Source organism: Photinus pyralis, unplaced genomic scaffold (genome assembly GCF_008802855.1).
Source record: "Photinus pyralis isolate 1611_PpyrPB1 unplaced genomic scaffold, Ppyr1.3 Ppyr1.4_LG5, whole genome shotgun sequence".
NCBI lineage: Eukaryota > Metazoa > Arthropoda > Insecta > Coleoptera > Lampyridae > Photinus > Photinus pyralis.
Genome location: NW_022170596.1, coordinates 29,253,871 through 29,280,661, shown reverse-complemented (window position 1 = coordinate 29,280,661; position 26,791 = coordinate 29,253,871). Strand labels below are relative to the sequence as shown.

Genomic DNA, 26,791 nt, shown 5'->3' with positions numbered 1-26,791 from the left:
TTTTATACACATCAGTGTGAATATACGCTTTCCTTCTATTTACTTACAAAGTTTATTACCTACACATTAATAACAATAAAGTATTTGGTTATACATGCATAGTAGGTTGTACCAAATTTATTTAGAAACTGTTCATCAGCTTGAGGTCCCAAATACCATGTAAAGCGTAAATAATTGACTACATTAAGCGTTTTAATTCTTCTTCTGAGGTACAATTCGAGGATCGGATAAAGGTAGCCACTGGGCAGTTGCTGTGGTGCTCTGAAATATCTCCGCGAAGTATTCCTTTTCACGCCGTTTGCATTCCGCTGTTTGTCCGACACGCGCTTTGCCTAAAAGTTCACTCGCGCCTAAAAGGCTGTCGTGCAAGACGGAAAATTCTATGTAGCATCTTTTAAGTTGCGATTTGCTAATATTAAACGTGAGGGCTTCGTTAAATATGGGACAAACGGTATTGCGATGGACTCCTGTTTTTCGTTTCTTTATCTTCTTATCTCCTTGCATTATGCTGACTTTTACATACGGATCTGAAACACATGTACCTATCGGTTAATTATTTATATTGTGAGAGGTTCTTCAAAACTATAACTGAATATCTAATACATAAACTTGAACCACCACAACTATATACCGTCTACCCACAATGATTAATAAGTAATAATAAGAGTTCATGATTTTGGACTTTCTGTTAAATATAGTTAATAATTATCGAGTTTAGGTTGATCGTTGATCTCAGCATAGGTACTTATACGATACACTATGATGAAGATTTACAGCTTCCGATTAAATAATGTAGGTATACATTTTTTTTACTGGTTTCGATCTTCATCGCATGGCACAATAAAACTTCAAGTTTCAACACATGAATAAACATATGAATTCTAAAAAGTGATTGTAAGAAAGGGTTGAAGATTAAGGCATACACCTAAAAAGAAAGATATTACCTACACCATTGAATTTATCTATACTATGATAATATTAAAAGAGACCATCAAGATCACTAAATTAAGAAGAAGGCATGTAACAAAACAGTTCCTTACGTCATCACATTTGAATTTTGTTATTTAAAAATTAAGGTATTTTGTACCTATAAGCAAAGATCATACTACACTAGATAGACAGCGCTGTATAAATTTTAGACTCTCATTCGTCCCGCCAAATAAGTCGACTGCGTCCTCCAGCGGCTATGTTTTTATGAGAATAGTACAAACTACCTGGCGGGGTAAGAAGACGCGCGAAATGGCAAAGCACAGTTATTTTTAGAATAAAGGGCTATTGTATGGGATATCGGTGTCATTCCTAAGCGCAACCTTGTGTGGGTGTTATAGATGTTTTTATCTGGTTACCTTACTGTAAATTAAAATACCGAATATTCACATCTTGATTTAAATTAAATTTTTTATCGTAACACAACGAAGTTGTGGTAAAGCTTATGTGCTCGTGTTTCCATCTGTCCGTCCGTCTGTCCATCCGTTCCATCGAGATCTCGGCCCCTGGGCCACCTAGAGACTTCGGGTTTTCGCTAATTGATAGCCGTTATGGTCTATATTTGCCCATTTCGATCAGTTTCGTATTTTCCATATTTTGCGCAGACTGCGCAATGCCAACTTTCATATTTATGGAGATATTTCTTTGAAATTTTAACCACAGACGCTTCTAGTTCCGACTCACTTTAGCTGGACACAATTTTATTATGTAGGAGGCTAAGCGGGATATCTCGTTTATCCCAATCATAAAATGCTTAATTACAACAAATCTAAATTAGATAAATGTGTGGTTACAATGTAAATATGCCTGGATAAGTAGGTGCATATTATCACAGATTTATAATATATTTAAATCTGTGATATTATATTTGAAGATTTGCTAAAGTATCGTAGATACGTGAAACTAAAAGTTTTCAGAAATTATGCTAAGAAAAAAGACGCTTTTGCAATTATTAATTTAATCCGAAAATCTGGAAAATGTATTGGTTAGCGCTGGTTAAAAAAAAGCAGAGGGAATATTGTGTACAACTTTCAAATTATTTCTTTCATTGTAAAGTCCTGACTGTAATAGAATCTACCTCGTCTTGAATGACGCCCACTTACAAATGTAATTTTATCCCAATGATAGTGAGGAATGTTCAGTAGGTCATGTTTGTGTGTCTCGTGTTTAGACAATAATCACTCTTTGTATTTATGATATGATTCGAACTTGAACGAAGACGGCTTCGGATGAATCAGTTACGTTCTTAACTTTGAAAGCCCCCTATAAATATTTTTATGGAACTACTTAAACGCGAAACAACTCTTGCATATACGCTGGCTATCTAGTGTAGTATGATCTTTGCTATAAGGATTAGTCAGTTCGCTTTTTGGTTTATTAGATGGCGCCTCTAGTTTGAATTTATCTAATAAAGTTCTTTTAAAATTTATCTGTAAGCAAAGAGTAACTATTCTTTGCTGTAAGTCATTGAATAAAAAATTAAGGTAAGTCCAATTTGGAAAAAACGTTGCGTTATTTGATAAGCGCTGGGTTTGGCTATTCTGGGCCGATATTCAGTCTTTCTTCACTAAATTTGGGCCATGTAAAGTAATATTTAATTTACTATAATTATTTATAGGAAGGATAATGATTTTATATTCTAATTTTGTAACTTCAATTATTGTAAGCGATTTGTCGGTGACATGTGGCCTGTAATCATTTACTTATAGTGAGAAAAGCAACCATTAAATCTTTCTACGTGGATTTTTGTTTGATTTTTCCCGAAATCTCCGAGAAATTTCCACGACCAACTAAAACCAACTAACTGAAATTGAACAACAGAATTATAAACTTCTAAGTACATCTTCCCATTATTCTAAAAAAACAACAATAAAAGATAAGTTAGGCGTATAGAGGAATAAGGAAATCTTATACCTACACTTGAAAATGAAAAAAGAAAAATGAGAAGTGTATTTAACTAATCGCCAATGGTATAATAATCCATACAAACCAGGTACATAGATATAAACTGTAAAAGAAATTAGTAAACCACGCAATGAAACAACGGCTCCGTTAACTTAGCACCACCATTTCAAAAGATAGATTGCGCAAGAATCTCTATAGCTAGCGCTAGCTAGCGCCACTTTGAGTTCAGCTAGCGCCATTATAGATTTTGCAGAAAAGCCCTTGACTTTCGGGGGGTGCTATGTTAACGCTAGCACCACCATTGAGTCCGATCATTTCCAAAAGCAAGCGCTGTGTTCGTCAGACCTAGCGCCAGCTAGCGCCACAAATTTTAGAGCTAGCGCCACCCCCCAATAGGGTGGGGGGCAATTTTTCCTAGCACCACCATTTTGTCTTTTCGGGTAAAATTTTACGTTTGGTGCTCTGCTGACCTAGCGCCGGCTAGCGCCACTAATTTTAGAGCTAGTTTTATAATTTTGCGGTGTCTGTCCGTTAGCACGATATCTCGATAACGAATTCACCGATTACGATGAAATGGATGGATTCTTTATCAAATTTGTAGATCGGAGTTGGTGAATTGGCAATATAGCCCAAAAAATAAGGAAGGTCCTTTTGACGTCTCTGTGAGTTATGAACCGAATTGTATGAAATTCAATATGCGTATAGCTTTAGCCATATAAAACGCAATTCCAAAAGTTGAGCCTAATCGATCAACATTCACAGTGCCCTTTTCGCATCTCGACCATTTACAAACCGGATTGAAAACTTTCTTATTTATGGAAGCATTTAAAAGAAATTTGATACATAGCAACTTGGAATAAAAGCAAATTTAACGCCAGTTTCAAAATTTGGTTTTGTGCATGATGTGCGGTGCCAATTTTCTTATTTATGGAAGCAATTAAATGAAATTTCATACATATACACTTTAAATAAAAGTAAAACTAACACCAAGTTCAAAATTTGGTTTTGCACATGCTGTAGCCATATCCAGGAGCTCGTTTTCTATATTTATTTACACATCGATGCGAAAAGGGCACTGTCACTGTTGATAGATTAGGCTCAACTTTTGGAATTGCGTGTTATATAGCTAAAGCTATACGAATATTGAGTTTCATGCAATTCGGTTCAAAACTCACGTAAATGTCAAAAGGGCCTTCCTTATTTTTTGCGCTATATTGCCAATTCACGAACTTCGATCTACAAATTTGATAAAGAATCCAACTACAACATTTCATCGTAATCGGTCCATTCGTTATCGAGATATTGTGGCAACGGACAGACGGACAGGCACCGCATCTGGGATGGTCAAACTCTTTACCATTTTTAAAATGTGCAAATCTGTCCCTCTTAGGGTCGGAAATAATAAACAAATTATTTTAATTTGAAATCCTTTACTTTTTGGATTGATCGTTCTGTTTAAAGTAAAAAAGTTCCAATAAAAATACTAAAATTTGTATGTAAAGTAGCAAGATTGCAAATATGAACATCCCTTCATTTCAAAGTAAACAGGGATTGGGCGCCTGCTCTGCAATTTGTGGCGCTACGTTTAAAGAACACAGCGCAGCGCTTGCTTTTGGTATTCATTGAACACAATGGTGGTGTTAGCGTTAATATACCACCCCCAAAAGTTAAAGGCTTTTTGTAAAATCTATAATTGCGCTAGGTTAACTTGAGCGCTAGGTCTACAGAACAGAAAACATCAAATTTTTATCCGAAAAGACAAAATGGTGGTGCCCCCCCCCACACTATTGGAGGGTGATGGCAGCCTTAAAATTTGAGGCGCTAGCTAGCGCTAGGTCAGCAGAGAACAGAACGTCAAAATTTTACATGAAAAAACAAAATGGTGGTGCTAGGAAAAATTGCCCCCCGCACTATTGGGGGGTGGCGCTAGCTATAAAATTTGTGGCGCTAGCTGGCGCTAGGTTCGATGAACACAGCGCTTGCTTTTGGAAATGATCGGACGCAATGGTGGTGCTAGCGTTAACATAGCACCCCCCGAAAGTCAAGGGCTTTTTTGCAAAATCTATAATGGCGCTAGCTGAACTCAAAGTGGCGCTAGCTGTAGGTCAGCAGAACACAAAACGTCAAAATTTTACATGAAAAGACAAAATGGTGGTGCTAGGAAAAATTGCTCCCCTCACTATTGGGGGGTGGCGCTAGCTCTAACATTTGTGGCGCTAGCTGGCGCTAGGTCGGACGAACACAGCGCTTGCTTTTGGAAGTGATCGGACGCAATGGTGGTGCTAGCGTTAACATAGCACCCTCCGAAAGTCAAGGGCTTTTCTGCAAAATCTATAATGGCGCTAGCTGAACTCAAAGTGGCGCTAGCTGGCGCTAGCCATAGAGATTCTAGCGCAATCTATCTTTAGTCAGAAATTTGAAATGGTGGTGCTAAGTTAACGGACCCTGAAACAACGTAAACAAACGTAAAGAACAGCACAAATAACTAATTACAGAAGAACCGTGGCAAGGTGCTAACAATATTTCGAGGAGCTTATATAAACCGATAAAAAAGTAGAACACATTTCAGTACAAGAAGATGATAAGAGGAGAAAATATAAAAATAAAAGAAGTAGTGGAAATAATGAGAACGATACGTGATAAAACAATAGGGTAAAATTAGGAGTAGGATAAGTTATACAACAATTATTAAAAGGAGGCAGTTAAAAAGAAGAAAAGGACATCATGCAAAGAAGCAAGTGAAATACCCTTAAAAGAAACGAAGGAAAAAACAAAAATAAATTTCATAAACATAGAAAAATTAACATACCTATGGGTGTGTGGAAAAAATCGAGTGTTAGTGGGGCCAATTAGACCTTGAAAAGTATCGACCTTGTTTAATCTCTATTTACTCAATATGACCTCGAAGCTTGCAAAGAAGGCAAGCCAAACGCTCCACTTAATGATTATAATTAAAAAAATTGTTGCACTTTGCATAATGATAAAAAACTTGGAGTCCATAGGTGATCTAGGAGCAACATTTATTACGTTCAGGGATTGCAAAATCGCGAAAACAGTTTTAGGTTTTTAAGATCTGATGTGATTGTGGAGCAAGATCTTTGTGATGAGGCCGTTTCCATAACATACATGTGAATTCAGATATAATGTGTTAACATCACTGGTCGTTGTACCTTTAATTAATTATTAAGTAAGATGCGGTAACCTTCTACATAAGTATTTTGAAAACTGGGTAATTAACACAGTTTGTGGTGGGGACCTTTATAGTACTACAGCACAATAATTTTTTAATAACGTGTATTCCAGTAACAGTGATCCATTCACTATGAAGTTATATTTGTGTATCATTTCTTTTGTTTTCCAAATTTCTAATTTGGAGTCCAAAATAATACGTAAGTAAACGTCCGCTTCGCAATGTATCACGCTTTCTTTCTTCTTTCTCAGCTGACTATTTGCCAAAATTATGCTCGATATCAACGAACAACTATGACGAGTGCGCCACTAATACGCTTAAGGATTGGGGTCCCTATCTTCTAAATGGAATTAAGGAGATCAATTTTCCAAAAATGCACCCTCTGCACGTACCATTAGTCGCGGTGAATCGCACGCTGAGCGCAGATCTGGCCATGGATGCTGTCTTAAGGGATGCATTGTTCTATGGATTCAATGGAACACAATTTAAATATTTCAAGTAAGTTTGATATCCATATTATTCCCAGTAAGGTCAAACACGTTTTCTCTTTCATTTGTGTAACACCTTGAAAGTGTTATGTATATACCAAATACCTAATATTTAGATACAAAAAAGTCGTATTTATTTTGGTAAAGAACATGATTAAATACAGACATTTTTCGCACGAGATGATTCTTGAAAGTTCTTCCTTGTTTAATGACTTTTGAATGGGTGTCATAAACGAGAACCTTCAGTATTTGAATTTGTGATTATTGTAATTAGCGGATCTTAAAACTTTAAATCAGGGTCTTCCACTATGGTGCTTTATGGACCGTAGCAACTTATTAACGAACATTCTTTACAGATTTGACCCTCAAACTAAAACTGGCGAATTAAGTTTTAACGTTCCTCTATTATGGGCAACCATGGAATATGAACTAGCTGGCCGCGCCTATACCCTTGACCTTAAGGGTTCTGGGTATTGCAAAGGAGTAACAAGTAAGTAATGCATTGTCCCTTTGTATCCAAAGAAGTTATATTAGGTACCGAATTTCTTTGGTGTTGCTAGCATATATATTGGTGTAAGTGTGGTGGATATGACGCAATTTTTAAACATTTTTACACACCTTTTAGAACTCCTAACTCTACGCAGTTAGTGCAAACTAAATAGTCACGTTATACACTAAATAGTTACATGCGGTGTTGATACCATTTGATCTAACGTTCCTATTGAAGCATTAGTTGAATTACTCCTAACGTTATATTTTCAGGCGATGTCGAGTTTCTTTTCCAATTCAAATTGAAGACAGTGGAAAAATTGGGAATTAATTATTTTACATTTGAAAAGTTCGTCGGAAAGAGTACAATTGAGAATGGATATGCGAAACTAAAGTCAAAAGATCCAGCATTTCAGTATGCACGTAGGTTTTGGGTACGCGCTTTATTATAACAATAAATTGTTGTGTTTATTTTACAGTCGACCTAATCGCTGACATCTTTAACGAAAATCCTAGGAGACTACTCGACGCGTTTCACCCGGTTTATGAAGAAATGGTCACCTATTTCTTTGGATTATTAGGTGAACAGGTGCTCAGTACAATTCCCGCCCAAGAAATCTTACCCGAGTAACTAAATGAACGAAGAACGTAGACATAGTAAAAACAATATTAGCGGTTACCTGAACTATTTCTTGTATCATCGACCATCCTCAAATTTCTCGCTTTAATCACTACGACAGTAAGGCGCTCGGCGGACGGAAGGTAGGCCAAGGAAACCATAAGCTCTCCCAGATCTAATCGAGCATCATGCTCGAACGACGGACTCAGGCCTTTCCATAAATCGACCTTTTCACTCAAATCAATATTGGCTAAGGGCAGCTGCACACCTCCGATACTATAGTGGCGCGAATACGCGTCGAAATTGTATAGTACTACTTCCAAAGTGTGGCGACCCAAAGTGGCAGCTTTAACTTCGAACACGAAATCTTCGTCAAACACTGAAACAAGAAAATGGTACACCGGTGTTAGTTTTTTTCTTTATATAATCTGTACCAGTGTAATATCCAGTAGTTTTTTAAATGTTTCTTTTGTTCACAGTCATTGTACAAAAAAAAAACAAGAAAATGAAAGTAGAAGTGTACTCATTTGGTTGTCACCTGTGAACTCCATTAAAAAACGAACATGTTTTGTTAGAAGTGGAGAAATCATTAGCTTACTCAACTATTAGAATCTGAGAAGTTCAAAGCAATCCCAATGAACGTTTTTCAAAATTTACCGTTTTTGTCAATCTGGCAAACTGAAAACAAATGTTGAATGGCCTTTTCGTTTGGCCAATGTAAAGGTGATGACTGATGATAACCTTCACAACTTATTTTATATTATTCAGAAGTAGTTTTGTTTTTCAAACCTCCCGATAATTTTCTGAAATTCATTTCCATGCCCCAGATTAACTATTGCAGTTTTACTTTAATAAAAAGTGAATGGCTTTAGTGGTCCTAAGACTCGTCTGTCCGTTTCAGTTTAAACTCGAGAACGGATAAAGATTTTTCATTTCTGTTTATGCTAATCGATAACTTCCGTTTACTGCTAGGAGCAAAATCAGAGATGTTTCTGCATTACTGCGTTTGTTAAATAGTTCTTGTTATCTAAGGTATTTACTTCTCATATTTAATTCATAAATGTTCATTTAATTTTGTCTGAAAATCATAAAAAGTAACTTTAACGACGAAAGCCGCGAGTGCAGGATCGAATTACCGTCTCCATAAAATGTTTCGTATTAACCCAGTTTTGCTTTGGCACGTTTAGATGTAGAAGTCGTAATCGGGGCGAATGATAGTATAGAACTTAAAGAAATTAATTTTGCGGTACCTATAATCTCATTTAAAAACTAGAATCACCACCATACAAATGCATATGCTCGGCAGGATGTTTCAACAGATTTACCTACTGTGTAAAATATCATAATTTTAAGCGCTTTGGGTAGTAAATTACCATTTTACGATTCCCTTGAGCTTGCTAAGCTTGAAACCACGACGGAAAATAATGGAGCGCCTCATTCAATTTTGAGTTAAATTGCGGTGTACTTCAAATTTTCTTGATTACGGAACTGCAACCTCTTGTAACCGTTGACGCAACACAAAATGGAACACATTTATATAAAGACAAAGCAATCTTACTTATCCCCAACAAGGAAAATATACAAAATAGCAAATTTTTAGATATTTCCAGTAGATATTCGTTTTCTTTTAGTGCTGGACCATCTTGGATGATGTATTCTCCTTTTGAATTTAAGAAGTAATGAATGCAAACGTTTTAAGAGAGATGACTGATGAACAAAAAATTAAAAAATTGATTACAACCTGAATTAAATTTTTTGAACTTGAATTTGAAGAGAACTTGTGTTCAACGTGAAACTTACGGTAAAGATTACGGGAACCAAAGAGTAACTTCAACTGAAGTTGAATTTGAGAACTTGAGGAAACTTTAAGAAAACTTGAGAAAATAGATGTTAAAAAGTTGCGACTAGAAGAAAATAAAAGTACGTTTAAGTACGCATAGAGGAATATTTTAACAAAAAAGTGAAGGGATAGAAAATTAAACTTGCATAAGTGGAAAAAGTTAGGCATATATCGCACACAAGGAAAATCAAGCAAACGCTAAAATTTTACCGGCGTAAAAAATGTGTCAAAATTTGTTGCGTAATTTAATATTTATTCAGGAGATAATAATGCCGAATATCCCGTGTGCTTAAATTTTGTCGTTTTTCTTGTTTTACTAAGAAGAAATACTTCTCCACCCAAAATCCCTCGTGTTACGCACTTGGGATTTTGTTACGTAGCAAATTGGCTCGTCGGATTTCTAAGCATTCTATCATTTGACAAAAACGTCAAAATTTAATGGGCTATTTTTATGCACTTGGGATATTACTGTTGATAATGTCCCTCCCTCTTCTAAGGATTCATTTCATTTTTACTCCCCGAGAACTTTTCTCTGAAGTTTGCAACGAACTAGAATACAGATAGATGAAAGAAGCAATTCATTAAAGTAAAGTGTTCGCGAATGTGCGTTCCATTTATAAAAAGAGTTTATAGGGTTGTAAATAGCAAACTTTATTAGACTTATTAAACTACCTCATGAATGATAGTATTTCAAATAAATTGGTTCAAGGTGCCAAAGAAAGGGAACGTACGTGTAAAATCAATAAACAAAATACCATTTTACAAGGGCGTTTAAAGCAATCTTACCTGGATTTAAGGTTTTCTTGTGTATCCTCGTCTGCCACACATTCGTTCGATCGGGTAACAAACGTATTTTAGCGTAAGGATCGGCGGTTCCACTAAAGTCTCTGGCTTCCAAGTCTTGAGCCTGAAACCATTTCGTCTTCATTTAAACGATGCCACAATGTCACACTTATCTTTTAAATTGCCGTTACGACATACCTAATTCCGATTCTGTAGTAAAGCGTTTTTTCATCGTTATACACGGATTTAAAGTCTAATGGAGAATTATCTCGTGTAAGGATGACTTTCAAATTCAATTCAAAATGTCTATCGACACAATACAAAATTACGTAATAAAGCTACCGCCGTAGAATAGGGTTGAACGTGACCCGATTTTTAAGTCATAAAGACGTCGTAAATAGGGCCTTTCGTTCGTCCGATAATTAATGGCAGGCGTTTAGGGGAGATACAAAAAATCAATTTGCATAATACATTTTCTTCAAATAGCTGAGACTTTTTTTATGTTGCTATCAGATTTTGAAGGATAATGGATCTCCTCGACATCCATCAGTTGATCGTCTAGGTTTTCAGCTAATAAATATATTTACTGACTTGGATCATAGAGTTACTCTATGCTTGGATTGAGGAAATTATTCTTTTTCTTCGATAATTTGTCTGTCATTTCTTTGCATGTGATCTCAAATTTGGTATATTCGAGCTTGTTTAATTTATTGGTCAAGAGCTACAGAAAATCCCCACATCCAAATGGAGATGTGATGGCTGAACTAGAAAGAATTAACTTGACCATGTCCAACTCACAACATCTTTCTTCGTAAATAGGTCTGCTATCATCTCGAAAATTGCTTTGAAATCATTACGTAAACAGTATTGCTAAATGAGATAGTCCCGGCATCATATTATAAAAAGTAGTATCAGTTGTATACTGAAACTGCCCATCTTTGTTCAAACAAGCTGTAATATAGTATTATTTGAATACTACTTACTTCAATAAGTCGAACGGTTAATATTTCTGCTATAGGTTCATAAAACAGAGTGACGTGCAGGGAACCCCTCATATTAGTTGGTTCAGATGGGGACTCCTGAAACAACAAGTTAAAAATGTTTAGTCCCTTCCGCATGTATCAATAGTTTTTCTCAACTTATAACCCGAAATATGAGTGTGAACTGTGAAGTAAACAAAAACAATGCATTCCTGTAGTTCTGCACGTATAAATATAATTCAGGAACGCTATGCCGAGCTTAAGTTCAGAACTAATCGCTAACTTCATGAATGAATTGCTGCGAACAAACAAAGTAATTCGTACTTTGTCGTACTAACTTTATAATAGGAATCGGTATTGGCAATACAATATGTATGTGCCAGCATTGGCACGTGCAATGTATCGAACAAAGGAGATCCGAGTATCAGTACAACGAGATAAATTCAACAACGTACTCGTTGGAAAAACCAAGACGGTAGCATTGATTGTATTTATATCTACTGTATATACCCAAAAGGTCTTAGTTTAAAGGGAACTGGATGCCGTTGCACGATGTACACCTTTGAAAATAAATAGATGACTTTAATTATTAAGTTAATGGAAAACTTATTTTTGTTTCTTGGCGATTTTCAGTTTGAAAATGTACTAAAATAAATTTGGAATCATCAGATAAACCGACAGTTTACTTCGGTTTTGTACGACAATGAATCTCTGACAAGCCAATAAAAAGTACTATAGCTTCCCTAAACTTACCGTTTGATATAAGGAATAATCAATTTTTGTGTGGTCCAATTTAGACTGCATTGACGCCAATTTTGGCCGCACCGGGCTCGTGTTAGTCAATATAATTTGATTGCCGTTTCTAGCGAGTGGAATAGGTGCAGAGAAAGGCTGATAACTACTCGATGATATTGGGCTCTCTGGTATCGAACATTCTGGAACAAGAGCAGGAAGGAGATTTATTTGTTACACTTATACCATTATGAGACAAATAAAAAGCAAAGCTATGTACCCAAAGGATCGTGTAACAGTAAGTAATCACCATCTCGTTCCTATACGTTTATGACGCTTTGCGGAGTATTTAAACCGAAGGGCTCTTAGAAAAAACTGTTATACGCCAATAAACTTACAAAAGAAACAGTAAATATCGCTTAAGTGTGCTATAAGAATGACATTTAGTGAACCGTCGAAGTTTCATTTGAGGAGAAAATCGGTGGAGTATTTATTTTTGCATTAATTTCTCATTTACTTCCGGCACTGATGAAATTCTGCAAATGCTATTTCGGAATACTCCGCATTTTCTAATACCTACCTTGCGCTAATTAAGTTCTCGGAGAAGATTAACAATCCTGATGCCAATCTAGTGCAAATATTTCGCCAGGATGGAGAGTTATAAACGGAGGGACGTTTCGACTGGGGGATGTTTCGGCGGAGCGCGATTCGGCGGTTTGTATATACATGCTGATTTAGAGCAATGGAACATGCGAATTTAATCAATCGTATTAAGATTGAGTAAATAGAGGCTTGAGTAAATGAGTACTAATTATGAGAAACGTCTCTCAAATATTAGATCGTATTGTTACCATAGCAATCCTGAACTTTCCTCGGAATCCTATCGTCGGCTTCCCGGAACTTTCTGCATTTCCTCGGAGCCTGAAAGCAGAAGACGAAAGCTTCGTATTCGGTGTCCGTATAATTTCCTTGCTTTTTTGTTAGGCAGCAGCCCGAAATCCACCGGCAAGACAAAGCCTGCTCCTCTTCGAGAGAGGATGACGAACACTTGGGTGAACAAATGAGGCATGATTAAGAAGGTGCCGTCCATATACACATGCTGCATCTCTGAGGCTTATTCAATCATTTTTCCTACTACTATCAAAAGAGAAATTCTAATGGTAGGCATCTGAATACGAGTCCGAAATTTTGTCGTTTCTACTCATTAATTCTAATCCTATCTATTATATCTATTATAATTAACTTTAAAATAACTGTAACGTACCACACAGTACCACTGACAGAGTTTTGGTACTTCTCAGATCGACTGATGAATATGAATGATAAAATCGGAAAGTACAAAATAAAACGTAAAAACTGTACCTAATCAAGAAGATTAATCGCACAATTTAGTTTAGAGTGCAAAGATTCATCTTAAGTAGAATCGTTTTGCACGGGTTCTTGAGTGCCCTCATATGCACACAATACTTCTTTATATAATAATTAGGATTATTATAAATGCTTAATTATTGGCAAAAACACATGCTTTCTATTGAATAATGCGACTGCTTTTAATGCTTAAGTATTTCAGATATTTTACTTCCACGATTCCAAGTGTTTCGGCACTTCGGCACACATATAATGATTAAAAACAGCAAAGGACAAGCGGCAGGTAATGAACATTTTTATCGAAATAAATGTCAGTATAACAATGTACAAGAAGGTAAATATAAAAGCAAGTAGTACTATTATTGTTCATAAACTTGGAAAATGTACACTGAAGCATCTTGGTTATAAAAGAAAACCTACCTAATAACAGTAACCAAAGAGGTTTTCGCTGAAATAGGAACGATACACAACCACGACCACCCCCGCAACAATGTAAAAATACAACTTACCCGGACTCGTTTCGTCCCTTTCGTTATCACTTTGGCAAAGCGAGCTGTGTTTCTGAGATGAAGTGGGCATCCAATACGCTTCCTCACCATAATTAGTGCATAAACTTTTACTACTACCCTGTATCAACTCCTGCACTAGTGGTTCTTGGCTGAAAATGTACAAAAAACGAGATCAATTCGTAATAAGATTAATTGCTACGGCACTCTCAAGCGATTTAAGGTCACGCTGAAAACAACAAATTCAATTTCGAAACTCTTCCAAGTCTATAGGTTTCAGTTTTCTCGGCCTGTCGATAAAGTTTGCAAGTAAATTGGTGTTGACATAAAGAGTTTTTCATGGGACCGAATTGGAAAAGTACTTGCCTGTGAGAGTCTTTGTTGTCGGCGGATTCTAAAAGGTTTTTCTCAAACCAATTAAGCCTGTACTTTCTTGAACACGCTACAAAAATGAGAAGGACAAGTAGTATGACGCATACGAAGGATAAAATGCCGTAGAGAAAAGCGACGACGTAAGCTGACGGCTCTTTTTCTTCATCCTCTGACATTTCCATTACACCAACTGCAACAATTAGGTACGTTAAAAATTCAAATGAACTAAGGGCGTTTGTACTGAGTACAATCGTAACACTCCTAATTACGGCCACTGACTGCCATTTCATGAGTACTGTTTATCTTTCATTAAATAGAGCGCAAAGCTTGTGTTCTTGTGGCCGCGTAGTTAGCATAGGAATTGCTTGAGTAGTGTTGTGGAAATTGTTCCTTAAACTGTACGTATACGTATGGAACTATCATATTACGCGTTATGGTCTGTATGGGTTGCTGTGATTGTAATAATAGCACCGCTGGGCGCTGGATGCTGTAACCGTAATAAACGTAACTTCACTGAATAGAAACTTGATGAATATGATTAATATAGGTCGCTATAAGTTAAGGTAAGACAACTATGATTTATTTTATTTGTCAAACTTATTTTTTGTTGTAGCATCTTCAACAGGGAAGCTGTAAAAAACATATTCTGGTTGTCAAAGCAATTAGTTTGAATTTGTACCCTGAATTTTCATAGTTTTCATACATTTGTAATTTGTATTAAAAATGCAGACTGAATGGATTGAAGCTACTACAAGAGGCTTCATTCATTCCATGGAGAAAAAGCGGATCCTTGCATAGGTACGTCATGGGTGCTGGAGGATATTAACTTAATGAATTAATGCAAGCTTTTTGCCTTTTGAACACGTAGGAAGCTCAAACTAAAAAAAAACTTACCAAACGATTTAAAACGACACTTATTTGTTTGTATACAACATTGTAATCTAATCCGGGCATCTCTATTAACTATTAATTAATTTATTAGATAAATATCATATATATACAGACGATTGAACAGCTGACAAAATTAGCTACAAGCTTCTCACGAACTGTAAAACTGGATCAGTTGGGCGTCAAATAGCTACTTTACCTATATACGTACTTTCGAACACGCAAAGGCTATTTAGTCCTCGAAATATCTTAATCTGAATAACGATCCGAATGCTTTCACGAATTATCATAATGAAAATTATAATTTTTTCCAAACCGAGATAGAAGGCTTCTTTTAGTTAAGTTCAGGCATGTAAGAGAGGACATTTCAGAGAATGTGAATTTCTAAAACTTTATATTTACTCTTTTTCCGATCTCTAGGGAAATTTAGCCATAACGTTTATTACCGTCGAGATTATAGAAGGACAACAGTGGCCAGTGGGTACATTTTATTATGTTATAAAGCCGTACCTAGTTTAGATTAACGTGAGTTATAACTGGGTACATAGAGAGCTAGCTATTGTGTAATCGAATTGAGGCGTTTGCGTATTTCTCTGACGACCTTATTATAAGAATCTTATAAGAGTTTTCCTTGGAATCTACCTAGCAAAATGTTTCAACTGAGGAGAAATGTTCTTTGAGAATTGTTAAGTAGGTAAATGTAATTACATCATTTATTTGTTTGTAATTAATTATTAATGAATTTATGATAGATAGATTTATAACAGATCTGTATTATTTATCAGTTACTTGTACGTAATTTATAACACGTAAATTTGTCACACACTCTTTAACTTTCTTGTATAGCAAAGCAAAGTTTCTAGAAAAAATCAAGGATGTTCTCGAAGAGTCTAGAAGGCGTATCATATTTCAAGGAAAGAATGAGTCACATCCACTAAATGTTACAAAATACAGTCCACACAAATATATAGCAACAACAAAAAAAAAGAGTGGATCAAACCGCCTTCTTGAACCTTGAAGTGTCATAAAAAGTATCAGACATGTTGTGTCTAATGAAGGCCATTTCTGATGTTAAAAATATTGATGGACACGCTTAGTAGAAATTTTATTCTTCACAAGATTGATCATGGATTTTCCATAATTTAGCGATGTTTTTTTAGGGATCAACATTGCAATTCAAAGGGACACAGATTTATTTCCACACACTATATGTTTCTATCGAATTATAGAAGCCATATTTTTCTTTCCCATTTACGTTTCCCTTTTTTGAAAGTTAAATGTAAGATTACTTTAACTTCGTTAAGTTGGCTTGCTAAGTCCAAAGATAAACTCGATTTGTTCCCACTTCTTTCTGGAACCTGAGATCCTGCCGGCTTAAGGCATTCCATCGGCACCTAATTGCGAAGGTTAATTACCTGAAAGTTCAAATCTGCTTTGTACCTACAGTTAGGAGTAGGTGTTTTGTGCTTTCATAATACATACCTAATGCATATTGAATTGTAAAAGGCTAAAAAATATTACAGTTTTATCTAGTTTTATACATCCTTCCTGTGTGTAGGTAGCAGGTAGACCTATATTAATTATTGCTTTAGTTTGCATGGTCTCGCGGAAACCAGATCATGGACTACTCTATTAAATTATACGAAGCAGTAGTCAACAAGAAATCGATATGCGACACGAAGCCATAGCTTTTATTTTAGAATCCGTGTTTCTGATTTAGTATAGGCAGTATTGCGTTACTTTGCTTCTCGGCCTATCGGCGCCTTGACGTACAATCTAGGCGCCGCCGTCATGCCGATACATTTTTATCCATTCTGAATTTAGATGACGCTTTTCTCTTCCACTACCTATTTTCTACTATAGGCTTTACATACCATCTAAATGAATTTCGTTTCTACTTAGCACTTTTTGATTATACATTATATCCTTTTCGTACCAGAAAATGATCTAGTTGCATTATGAGAGTTATAGATAGACGTTCGCAAGATTTTCAATTATTAAAACTTTCTTGTGGTTGTGGTTATTAAAGTTATTGATGTTCTGCTCCATTTATTACCCCACCTCCCCTCTCGCCGTCTTTGCATTTTGTCTTATAGCATTGTTGAAATACTTTAATAGGTACCTACAGCTAAGTACAGCTCACACAGTTTTCTACAAGTTCCATCAACTCGGATAAAATAAGTTTCACGATGTGATCATGAAATATTCATTTTTGATTAGAGGTTTTATTTTCATACCGATACTCCAGGAATTTTAATAAGATTATGTCACGCTGAAATGAAATTTAAAAAGAAAGATTTCTGACCAGCTATTTCTGCGAGCCTCACGGAAGCAGTTACGAATACCTTGTCAATAAAAATGATGATGAACATCAGTGTATATTGTTAGAGATGGAATTATGGTGTTGGAAAACCAGTGCTGTACAATGAAGTATCTCGAAATCAAAAATGCTTTTCTTACACATATTCAAAAACTTTTTACTGTGAAAATGGTGGGGTGAACATGGAATAGTTGAAAAGTTATCTTTGGTGTCCATACAAATTGCTTTACTACTAAAATGAGACGTTTAGAAACATGTGCTAATATACCTACGGGATAAAAAAACCTAAGGCAATATGAATTTAAATTCCGGCAAATTACATTACTTTTGCTCACATTCCGTTTTTATCTTGTTACAAATGTGTGTTTTTGCACGAGTTCTAATCAGATAAACGTCCCAAAAAGTAAGGTTTATATTTCGATTAGAAGCCAAGGAGACGTTTAAGCGGATTGTGGTCGTCTATCTAGGGAATACGCTTTAATCGATTAAAGTACCTACACACAAACCTTTGATTTTGTCGTATCAATTGCTATTGCGTTGCAAAATTAATCGACATGCCTAAATGAAATCCACGAGGTCTTTTGCTTTGCGCGAACAACGCCTTGATAAGCAACGTTTCCGAAAAGCACGTATAAGTTGGTATAGAGAAAGTGCACGTCTAAGCAAAATTGTTTTTCTGGAGAAGTGAGAGGGGCTCAACAATATTGAGTGAAGCCGTGGATAGATTAAAAGGCTTTCATGTACGAATAAATCAAATTTGAATTGTGGCGTTTAAAGTGCGTCTTTCAATGAGATCCTTTATATGCAAATACCGATTTAGTATCATTATTTTAAAGATTGTATTGTAAGAAAATTGTTAGTAATTCAGAAACAACATGGTAAAGAATGTTAGCCACTTTTTCTTTCAAACTTACAGAAGATAGCATCATACATTTTTTCCCAATTTTGCTTTGTTGTGTATTCTGAAAAAGCTTTCGTGGTACAATACGGAATCCAAAACATGCGAGATTGTAAAGAAAATCTCGAGTATGTAATCAATTTACTTGTACTTGAGGAAAATTCTATTTCTAGGCCGTATTGGGTAAAGAAATGTTGCGGTAATATTTAAATTATTCAATCACGTAAAGGAGATTTTATCAGATTTAAAATACGTAAACCGATGCTTTGTAGTTGTAGTTTAGTTATTAAGATAGGATTAAATAATGAAAACTTATAAGAGCGAAAGGATTTTGAATTCAAAAGGAGGTACACTTCGTTAAACTTCATCCAAATCTCAACAAGTATGGCATAAGCCTTAGAAATTAATAAGATGCCCAATATTACCTTATTTACGAGCTTATTTGTAAACCTTTAATTAAATTAATCTATAATTAATCTTTTGAGAGGCTCTTAAGATTGAAGATGAGTCTTTAAGAAACCCTCTTATCTCGCACAAAAGTGTCATTTCTTTGCATTTCGAAATGTTATAATCTAAATATCCATTTGGAGTATATGAAATAATTTTATTTAATCGATTATGTTTAAAGATCTACAAGAAAATCTCTGGCAACCCACAAAAGTGTCACCTTCGCATTTTGAAATCACAAAATGTTTAAGAAACTTTATAATCTTCATATCCATTTGGAGAGGGTGTCGCCTTTTAGTACATGGAATATTTTTAGCGCATTTTCCGTCGAAGTGGAGGGTGTGTTGTAATGGAATCGATCATTTTGATTCTTTAACCGATAATATTTAAGGGGTCTACAATCCACTCTCTAATCACGGGGGGCAACTTTGTAATTTCAAATGAGAACCCACATTTTTATTGCATATCTGGATTCTACTCAAAAGAAGAATTTATTCGAAACTGTTTTTTTAGTGATAACAAGTGGCGCTATAGTTACAGCAAATCTGTACCTTTGTAAATTAAGTGTTTAAATTTCAATCTTTTTTGCTATGAGCATTAGATTAGGGTCTAGAATATTTTTTGTACAAGATGAGCCAAGGAGGAGTGGCGTTTTTCAGAAAGAATTTGTATTTCTTTAACTAACTCAGAATATAATGCCATTTAGATTTATCCAAAAAGAAAAGCTTAAATCTAAATCATGAATGTAAAATAATGTCGTGACGATGGCTTCCGTTGTTCTCTAGGCACTCGCGAAGACGAGTTGAAAAATTGTCCTTGCACCTCTAAATCATTTCTGCAGGAATGGCACGAATTTCTCTCGTGAGTCGTTATTCGGGAGGGTGGCAAGTAGCGCCATCCTGCTGAAACCATATAACGTAGCGAGATTAATTGTCCGTCTTCTTAACTCAGGAATCAAAAACTCTTGCAGCATTATTAGGTCACGCTTTGAGTTGACAGTAACTGTGATACTTGATACTTTGACATATGCCTGGCGTCGTCGCCTCTCCCAGGATTTAGTCAACTGTCGTGGAGATGCCTCCCTGGTAGGCACTATCAGGGGCGTTTCACCACTACTTTTGTTGCCATCGCGCTGGGCCGCGACATATGCCAAACAATGTGGTGGATTTTGTGGATTGGGGGGGTTCGTAAAAAAAATGAGCCAATTACACCAAAACGGGCGATTGCGGACCATACTGTCACTTTATCAGAATGTCACGGCCTCCAGTGAAGCAAGGTGATCGGCAACTCCAATAATCAAACTTAAGATTCATATATGAGCTTTTGATATCGCAATCGTAAAATGTTAGGGTAGGAATTTACGAAATACTTAAGGACTTTTATACTTGCAAGCAATACCGATTTTTGAGTGGCACTGTTAAGTAAAAGGAAAGGTTAAGTGGTTGTTTATATCTTTCAAATAAATTACGAGCTTTTAGGAGATTTGACTTGTAAGTGATTTCATTTTAATTTTCCACCACGGCTTATGTTATGTCGCCTGCATAATTATTACCTTACAGATACACTGTTTAAGAAATCATATAGAATCATTAGACTATGAATTAGACACTAGTTATTTTGGAATTGGAGGTTTATTGGAGAAAATCATGGCGCATTCCTAAATTTAATATTCTTAGCATTGCATATCTGCAACTGCTTACAAATATTTATTTGTCATTTTAAGGTGGAACTTCGAAATTGTAAATGCTTGTAGTTTACTTACGTTAACGGTTACTTAAAGCATTGAATAATAAATCTGAATATTCAATGCTTAAAGTCTGTATGTGATGTCCTACAAAGCTGTAAAAGATATTCCACCCTAGCAAGAAGGTGTCTAAGTTTTTTTCTTTATCTCAGTTTACGAGTTTGTTGAGGAGTATCAATTGAAAATTAACAAGGCCGCATCTAGGAATCTATACGTTGAAAGTGTTGAATTTTGTCTGGAAATACAATAAATTTGCTAGGTATAACCAAAGGGTATTATTAAGTATTCTTTGGTATAACTATAATTTCTATTAGAATCACATTTAACTAAATGAGGTAAATTTGCTCGTTTCCGACGGTGTCCAAGGAATTTGGTCCTGTGAATATTGAAGTAAAACTGTATACCGACATTTAAATGTGGAAATACTATTTAGGTACAAATAAAGAGTCAAATTAACAAACTTTTCTAATTTGCAAAATTCTAGGAAAATTAGGAGAGTACATATTACATTTATGATTAACGAACGAGTCCCTTTAAAAAATCGTCCTTTATAATAGATGAATGTGGGTAGATAAATGCTGAAAGTTGACAAATAAGCATTTTCAAAAACCATTTTTCCTTTGGGAAACGCATCGTGTTCCTTTCAATTTTGCGCCTTTCATTTAGCTGGTGTACCTACATGAAAATATTCCGTTAGGTAAATCATTCATATTTTATCGATTCGCTTACACCTGTTCAACACGCAATTCTTTCTGGTTTGTGGTTACATGCTTATGTACGTAATAAATTTGGCAATAATAATAAAAGGAGCAGGATCGTTAATCTTCGAGTTTCTTGATTAATTCGAAGCGATTCATTAAGCGACCCAAATGAATAATTATAGCGCAGGCGAGTTCGCTATTCGAAACCTTTTCAGAAAATTGGAAACGTAATATCAAATCGAGTTGTTTTTCTTAAAGTGATTAGAATTACTCTGATTAGTTTGACCTGAAATTGTACTTAATGTTTTACCTTTTATAATCCGCCTTTAGAGGTTACTAAATCCAAATCTCTTATAAGACCTTGTATGAATTGAACTGAAGCTCCACTAGTACCTAAATATATCTTACTAGTTCTTAATTCGATTAAACAACTCCACCGGTCCGAGATAATATATGCTTTCGTTAAAAAAGGAGCATTTGACACGATTCATCAGATGAAGATCGTTCTGTGTGAGGTCATGAGGTGTTCCAGACAAGCAAAGAGATTTCTGGAACAGTCTCCGATATCAGCTCACCATGACAATAATGATGTTATCAAAGTATGCTTCAACTTTTGCTAGGCGACTCAACAATTGAGACAAGATGCGAGTTCCGAAACTAAGACGATTCTTTATTATGAGTCGATGTCGTCTCATCGTCTCTATCTTGCTTCCTTCCTTATCCACCTTTAAATGTAAATAAGCTTTATGTAAGTCCAATTTACAGAAGAATTTAGATCCCCTGAAACTGTGAAGAAGAGTGACTTCCACAACTGGTTCAACTTCGTACACATTTTCGATCCGAACGATGTCATGGTGAGAGCATATTCTTCCTATCGATGAACATAATAACTAAGCCTTCTTTTTATCATCGCTAAAGTTTCTAAAACAAAACGCTCCAAATAAGAAGAGAACTTATTGGGATCATAGCTTTCAAACGGTATAATCTGGGGTGCTGGTACTGCTTGGCTTTGAAGTGCATTAGACAAAACTAATAAGAACTTTTCAAGCTGCTTATCATCCATTTTGAGACGTTTGAGATACGATCAAAAATTCTTATAGTTACTTGCATTCTGCCAAAACATCAGAGAGAACAATTAATTTGTATTAGGACAACTGGATTAGAACTTTTCACTACTGAAGTGTGACTGGATAACGTTGTAGCAATGGTTGTACGTTTATTTCTTTTATCACTTATAGTTAGTCAGTCACTAAATAGCACAACGTAAATAAAAAAGTATAAACTGAATCCATGTGACACCTATTTTCACTGAATCGATCCACATCGATTTTTATATATCTTCGTCACCAACTTGTTGTGGCTAGGACCGTGTAATTAAGATAATTGTTTTTTTGTAATTTTAATCCTTTAACTATTTAACTTAAGAACTCTTCAAGTCATTTTGTGTGTTTCGCATACAATTCTAGTTGTAAAAGTCAACCAATTTTAAAATGTTGATCACAGGAGTCCCGAAAGAGCCAGTCCTCCGTTTTTGCCAACCATAAGTTTCTTGTACGAAAATTGCACCAATACGTATTCTAATCATAGAAATTTAATCAAGCAATTCAGAGAGAAATTAAGCTTCGGAGAAGATGAAGCATCAGTGGCGAGAACAATCGGAAGCAATACGACGCCTATCGCATATCTCACATTGTTTCATAAAGGTAGCAGAGGTATCTATTATAATGTACTTATCAGGAGCCAAATGAATCCAAAACCGTCGAGCATCCTTTCATAAGGATTGGTTTCAGATTGAAAGCTTAATTTACTTGGCGCGTGATATTTCATCGTAAGTTAGTAGTTTCCATGTCTCGACGTTTGTCACTATTACACTTTGACAAAGTACCTACTTAGAAATGATGATATAGAATTAAAATACTGTCTATACCACTGTAATGAAAATATTGCTTGTTATCTTTAGAAATATACTTTTAAGCGCAAATTACTAGTAACCATATGCTACTAGAAATGTGACTTTATGAAACAATTAAGATTAGGTATATTTAGGGCGTAAAGCAATGCATTGTTGCATGCACAAGTAATGAATTTTATAGTTAATCATCAAGGGTTTGTTTTTGTTATAAAATGAATGATTTATACAGCGAAATGGACCGACGTTACAACATTCGTAATCCTCTGTATAAATGATGTACGTACAAAAAAGGATTAGCGCGTCTTTAGAATACGAAAATTAATGAAGTAAATATGCAAATGAGAGCCTTTTCTGAAACTTCTTTCAGTTTACATTTTACAATATTGTGAATGTAAATGTAACAAATTTGCCTTTTATATTATTTAATTAAGTCGGTACCTAACTAAATTAAGAGTGGGCTTGTTTGGAAACGCCTCGGATGATGAAGTGTTCCTAGTCTCAAATTCATATAATTCGACAAAGTTAATTTTTAGTTTTATGTGCGTAAAATTCATTATCGCACTAATCAATACCTACCTATAGAATTTGCGATAATTATTTCGGAAATATAGATAGCTAACACGCGCGCAATCCCATATTATATACGTGGTACGTAATTTTTTTTCGAGCACAAATTACATTTAATGAGACAGAAAATCGAAGTTTCAAGCCTTATTAATTATATGCAAACATGCTCAAAGAACGTTACCTGAAATAAGTCGAAAACAAACTGTTGCTCGCTGCACTGGCACAACGCCAGAGTGTCGCGCAAAGACTGCATATCAAACTTTTGAGACCAAACCACCATCGACCGAATACACCCACGCTTATACGCAGAACCTGCGGGATTAAGGATTAATCCCCTAATGAAGAATTAGTTATTTATTTATTCTCATTAAAAATGACAATTGTTGATTTAGTTGGAATACACTATTGCATCAAGGAGCGAGGATAAGTTTAAAGTTAAAGGTGAATCTTTCTCTTTTTAGGATGTTTTTAAAATTTAAATGATAGTAGGTACATAACATCCGCAAAAACTAATATTAAAAGAACATCAAAAAGGAAGCTTATAACCTTAAATGAAATTCGCCCTTGCATAGTGGTTTCTCAAACACAATTTTAATTTTCGTTTAAGATACAAATAAGCTTACTATTTTTAATGAAACCGCACCATTTATTAATATAAAAGAACCCCCTTATTATAACTTACAGAGTAAAGAAGTAAAAAAGAGGTATTGGGTTTCCGGGTTGTATCACTTCAACTTTTGCCCTGAGGGCATATTTTGCTTTCATCAGAAGAGCCTAATTCTGCCACCATTTCGGGAAATCCGCTCTACAAATAAAAAGGTGGGCCTTCCGAACGCCAGTACGCAAACCGAATGAAGCAATTACGTATCTGCAAACCGAATAAAAGGGAACATAGTTAGTGTACAGACTCCATTGAAATGAAAACTAGTACAAATTATAGGTAATTAAATAGAATTTTACATTTTACCGTTAAATGTAAATGTATGTTTAGGACTATAAATAAAGCTTGTTCAGTTGATTACAATTAGTGATTAACTACTTGTGTCAATTATTCAAGTAGCAAATTTACTGAATGAAGCAAAATATTCCTTCAGCTGAAGTTTCGATTCGATACCCGCACACAGTGTTTCAGTAGAAACTTTAATCGTTCGTCTATTGTCGTTCATGCTATTCTATATAGGCACAGTTGGGTCAAAATTGTTGGAGTGTGCACTTAAAGACTCTTCTATAGACCTCCTATTTCAGAATCCAAAATTTTCAAACAAAAAATTAAGAAAGGTTAAATACCAGGTTTGAGCTTTCCAAGTCATCAATTTTGTGTTTTATTATAATGAAATGAGCTTTTAGTCCATTAGTGACAACGGTAATAAATAAATGAAACACAACAAATGAACAAACTAATTAAACAAATGTGATTGCATAATAGGGATAAGGTAAATGAAGCAAATCATTTAAGTCGTTTATTCTCAAAATTGAAAATACGTGAATTTCTTACCTAAACTTCGAATTAAGTAAAATGTCAATATTGCTTTATAAAAATAGCTATTAGGTTTAATTTTTTGGGCGTTTTTTATAGTGCGTTGGATTTTATGAATGGTAAGATCTGATTCTGTTTGAGATCTTTTTGTGAATGTGGTCATGGGGTATCCCAAGACCCAAGTTGTTGGGAACCCGGGAGCTTCGACGACGAAGCAACGTTTTTAATGTATGCAGGGTGTCTCTAATAAATATATTTTCGAAAATTTAACAGACACAATGCTCGAACAAGTCTAATTAATATCGAGGGGGGGGGGGCAATATTTGAAAAAAAATATCTTTATAAATAAGTTGACATTGTGCAGCCTGTGTATACGCGATTCTGCCCCAAAGCTAAGAATATGTGTGCCAACTTTGGTTCCAATCGGTTCAACTGTTTAGCCGGAAATGAGATTACAGACAGACAGACCGACATATTCGAAATTTTGTTTGATTTGGATTCCTAGTACTTCAAAACGGGTATTTTGATAATATGTATTCCAATTAAATCTAATTCTCTGCGATTAAGGGCGTGGCCGTTGTGCCTAAGCCAATGAGATGAACGGCTTGAAAGGGAAATTAAATTTGAACCCCTTCCAGCTCAAATTTTATTGGAATTATTTAGAACTTCTGTATAAATTTTCCCCGCACCGCTTTAATAGGGATGAAAATTTGAGTTGTACGTATTGAGTATTGATAATGGCATTGGTTATAAATCATGTGGGTTTATAAAATGAGGTGCACGGTGCAGATACTTTAATCCTCACCAAATTAGGGATGAACACTTAAAAGCGGCTTAAAAGCTTTCACGATACAGTGTTAATTTGCGAAATTTCAGGCAGAATGTAATGACTTTCGCTCGCAATAAACAAGGTACCAAATAAAAGTGTTGTATCATAAATATAATAAAATAATATAATATAATTCTCTAAACAAACTTCTCAACTCAAATTAACAGGACTCCGTGGAATACATGGCGATTGGGAAAACTGAATTAGGTCAAGTTTTAAAAAACTATAATGGCTTACCTAATACATCGTACGACATCATTTTATGGGTCTTTTCTCATTAAAGAGAAAATACATTGTAAAAGTTGGTAAGTACTTATTATATCAAGTGCTCGAGTTGTTCATTGTACGCCATTTACAAAATTGCCTATTGTTACTCATAATTGTGATTTATTAGTCATCTCAAAGGACAACTTTTCAGTCATTAGATATAGATACAGGGTTTGATGCACGAAAAAATTGAAATTAAACATATACTATCGAGAAGTAGTAATTCTTATCCTTGAATGATCTCATTTTGCGCAAGTTCTGACGTTCGTGATAGCTAAAAAGAAGAATTTCATGGCACCGTGCTTGCGACCTCTCAGCAGCGAAATTTATTACTCTTTCTTTTCAATTTAATTTTCCTTAATACGCGAGTCCATTTTTCGCTTCAGACTTAGGTATATATATATATAGTCCGTGTTTTTTCTGCAAATTATGAAAATAAAAGCTTAGAAACTATACGATTATAGATTTTGTTACATAGTAAT

The 26,791-nt window shown here is 35.2% G+C and overlaps 2 protein-coding genes across 3 annotated transcripts; one reads left to right on the top strand and one right to left on the bottom strand.

Moving 5' to 3' along the window:
- Positions 1 to 34: 34 nt before the first annotated feature.
- On the bottom strand, positions 35 to 23,969 carry LOC116171336 (synaptotagmin-5). Of its 2 annotated transcripts, none has more exons than XM_031488112.1 (8): positions 23,918 to 23,969; positions 14,254 to 14,449; positions 13,891 to 14,039; positions 12,035 to 12,216; positions 11,285 to 11,380; positions 10,305 to 10,425; positions 7,740 to 8,057; positions 35 to 527 (listed from the first exon to the last, which is right to left on the bottom strand). In XM_031488112.1, exons 2-8 carry the CDS (start codon positions 14,439 to 14,441, stop codon positions 193 to 195), a joined length of 1,389 nt encoding a protein of 462 aa, XP_031343972.1. In that variant the 5' UTR covers positions 14,442 to 14,449; positions 23,918 to 23,969; the 3' UTR covers positions 35 to 192. The 2 variants fall into 2 exon arrangements, with proteins under 2 accessions (XP_031343972.1, XP_031343973.1); XM_031488113.1 differs by lacking the exon at positions 23,918 to 23,969 and adding an exon at positions 15,154 to 15,214.
- Positions 6,013 to 8,195, top strand: LOC116171337. The gene is made up of 5 exons (XM_031488114.1): positions 6,013 to 6,281; positions 6,334 to 6,580; positions 6,927 to 7,060; positions 7,333 to 7,482; positions 7,539 to 8,195. Exons 1-5 carry the CDS (start codon positions 6,215 to 6,217, stop codon positions 7,688 to 7,690), a joined length of 750 nt encoding a protein of 249 aa, XP_031343974.1. The 5' UTR covers positions 6,013 to 6,214; the 3' UTR covers positions 7,691 to 8,195.
- Positions 23,970 to 26,791: the final 2,822 nt, after the last annotated feature.

What these genes read in the sequence shown, in the direction of transcription:
- LOC116171336 (XM_031488112.1), bottom strand. Translation starts at nt 14,441, where the DNA reads ATGGAAATGTCAGAGGATGAAGAAAAAGAGCCGTCAGCTTACGTCGTC. An exon ending in ATTATTCCTTATATCAAACG is followed by an intron (nt 11,381 to 12,034) that starts GTAAGTTTAGGG and finishes TTGTTGTTTCAG; the next exon opens with GAGTCCCCATCTGAACCAAC. An exon ending in TGATACAAGAAATAGTTCAG is followed by an intron (nt 528 to 7,739) that starts GTAACCGCTAAT and finishes CATGTGTTTCAG; the next exon opens with ATCCGTATGTAAAAGTCAGC.
- LOC116171337 (XM_031488114.1), top strand. Translation starts at nt 6,215, where the DNA reads ATGAAGTTATATTTGTGTATCATTTCTTTTGTTTTCCAAATTTCTAAT. An exon ending in TTTGGAGTCCAAAATAATAC is followed by an intron (nt 6,282 to 6,333) that starts GTAAGTAAACGT and finishes CTTCTTTCTCAG; the next exon opens with CTGACTATTTGCCAAAATTA. An exon ending in TCCAGCATTTCAGTATGCAC is followed by an intron (nt 7,483 to 7,538) that starts GTAGGTTTTGGG and finishes TTTATTTTACAG; the next exon opens with TCGACCTAATCGCTGACATC.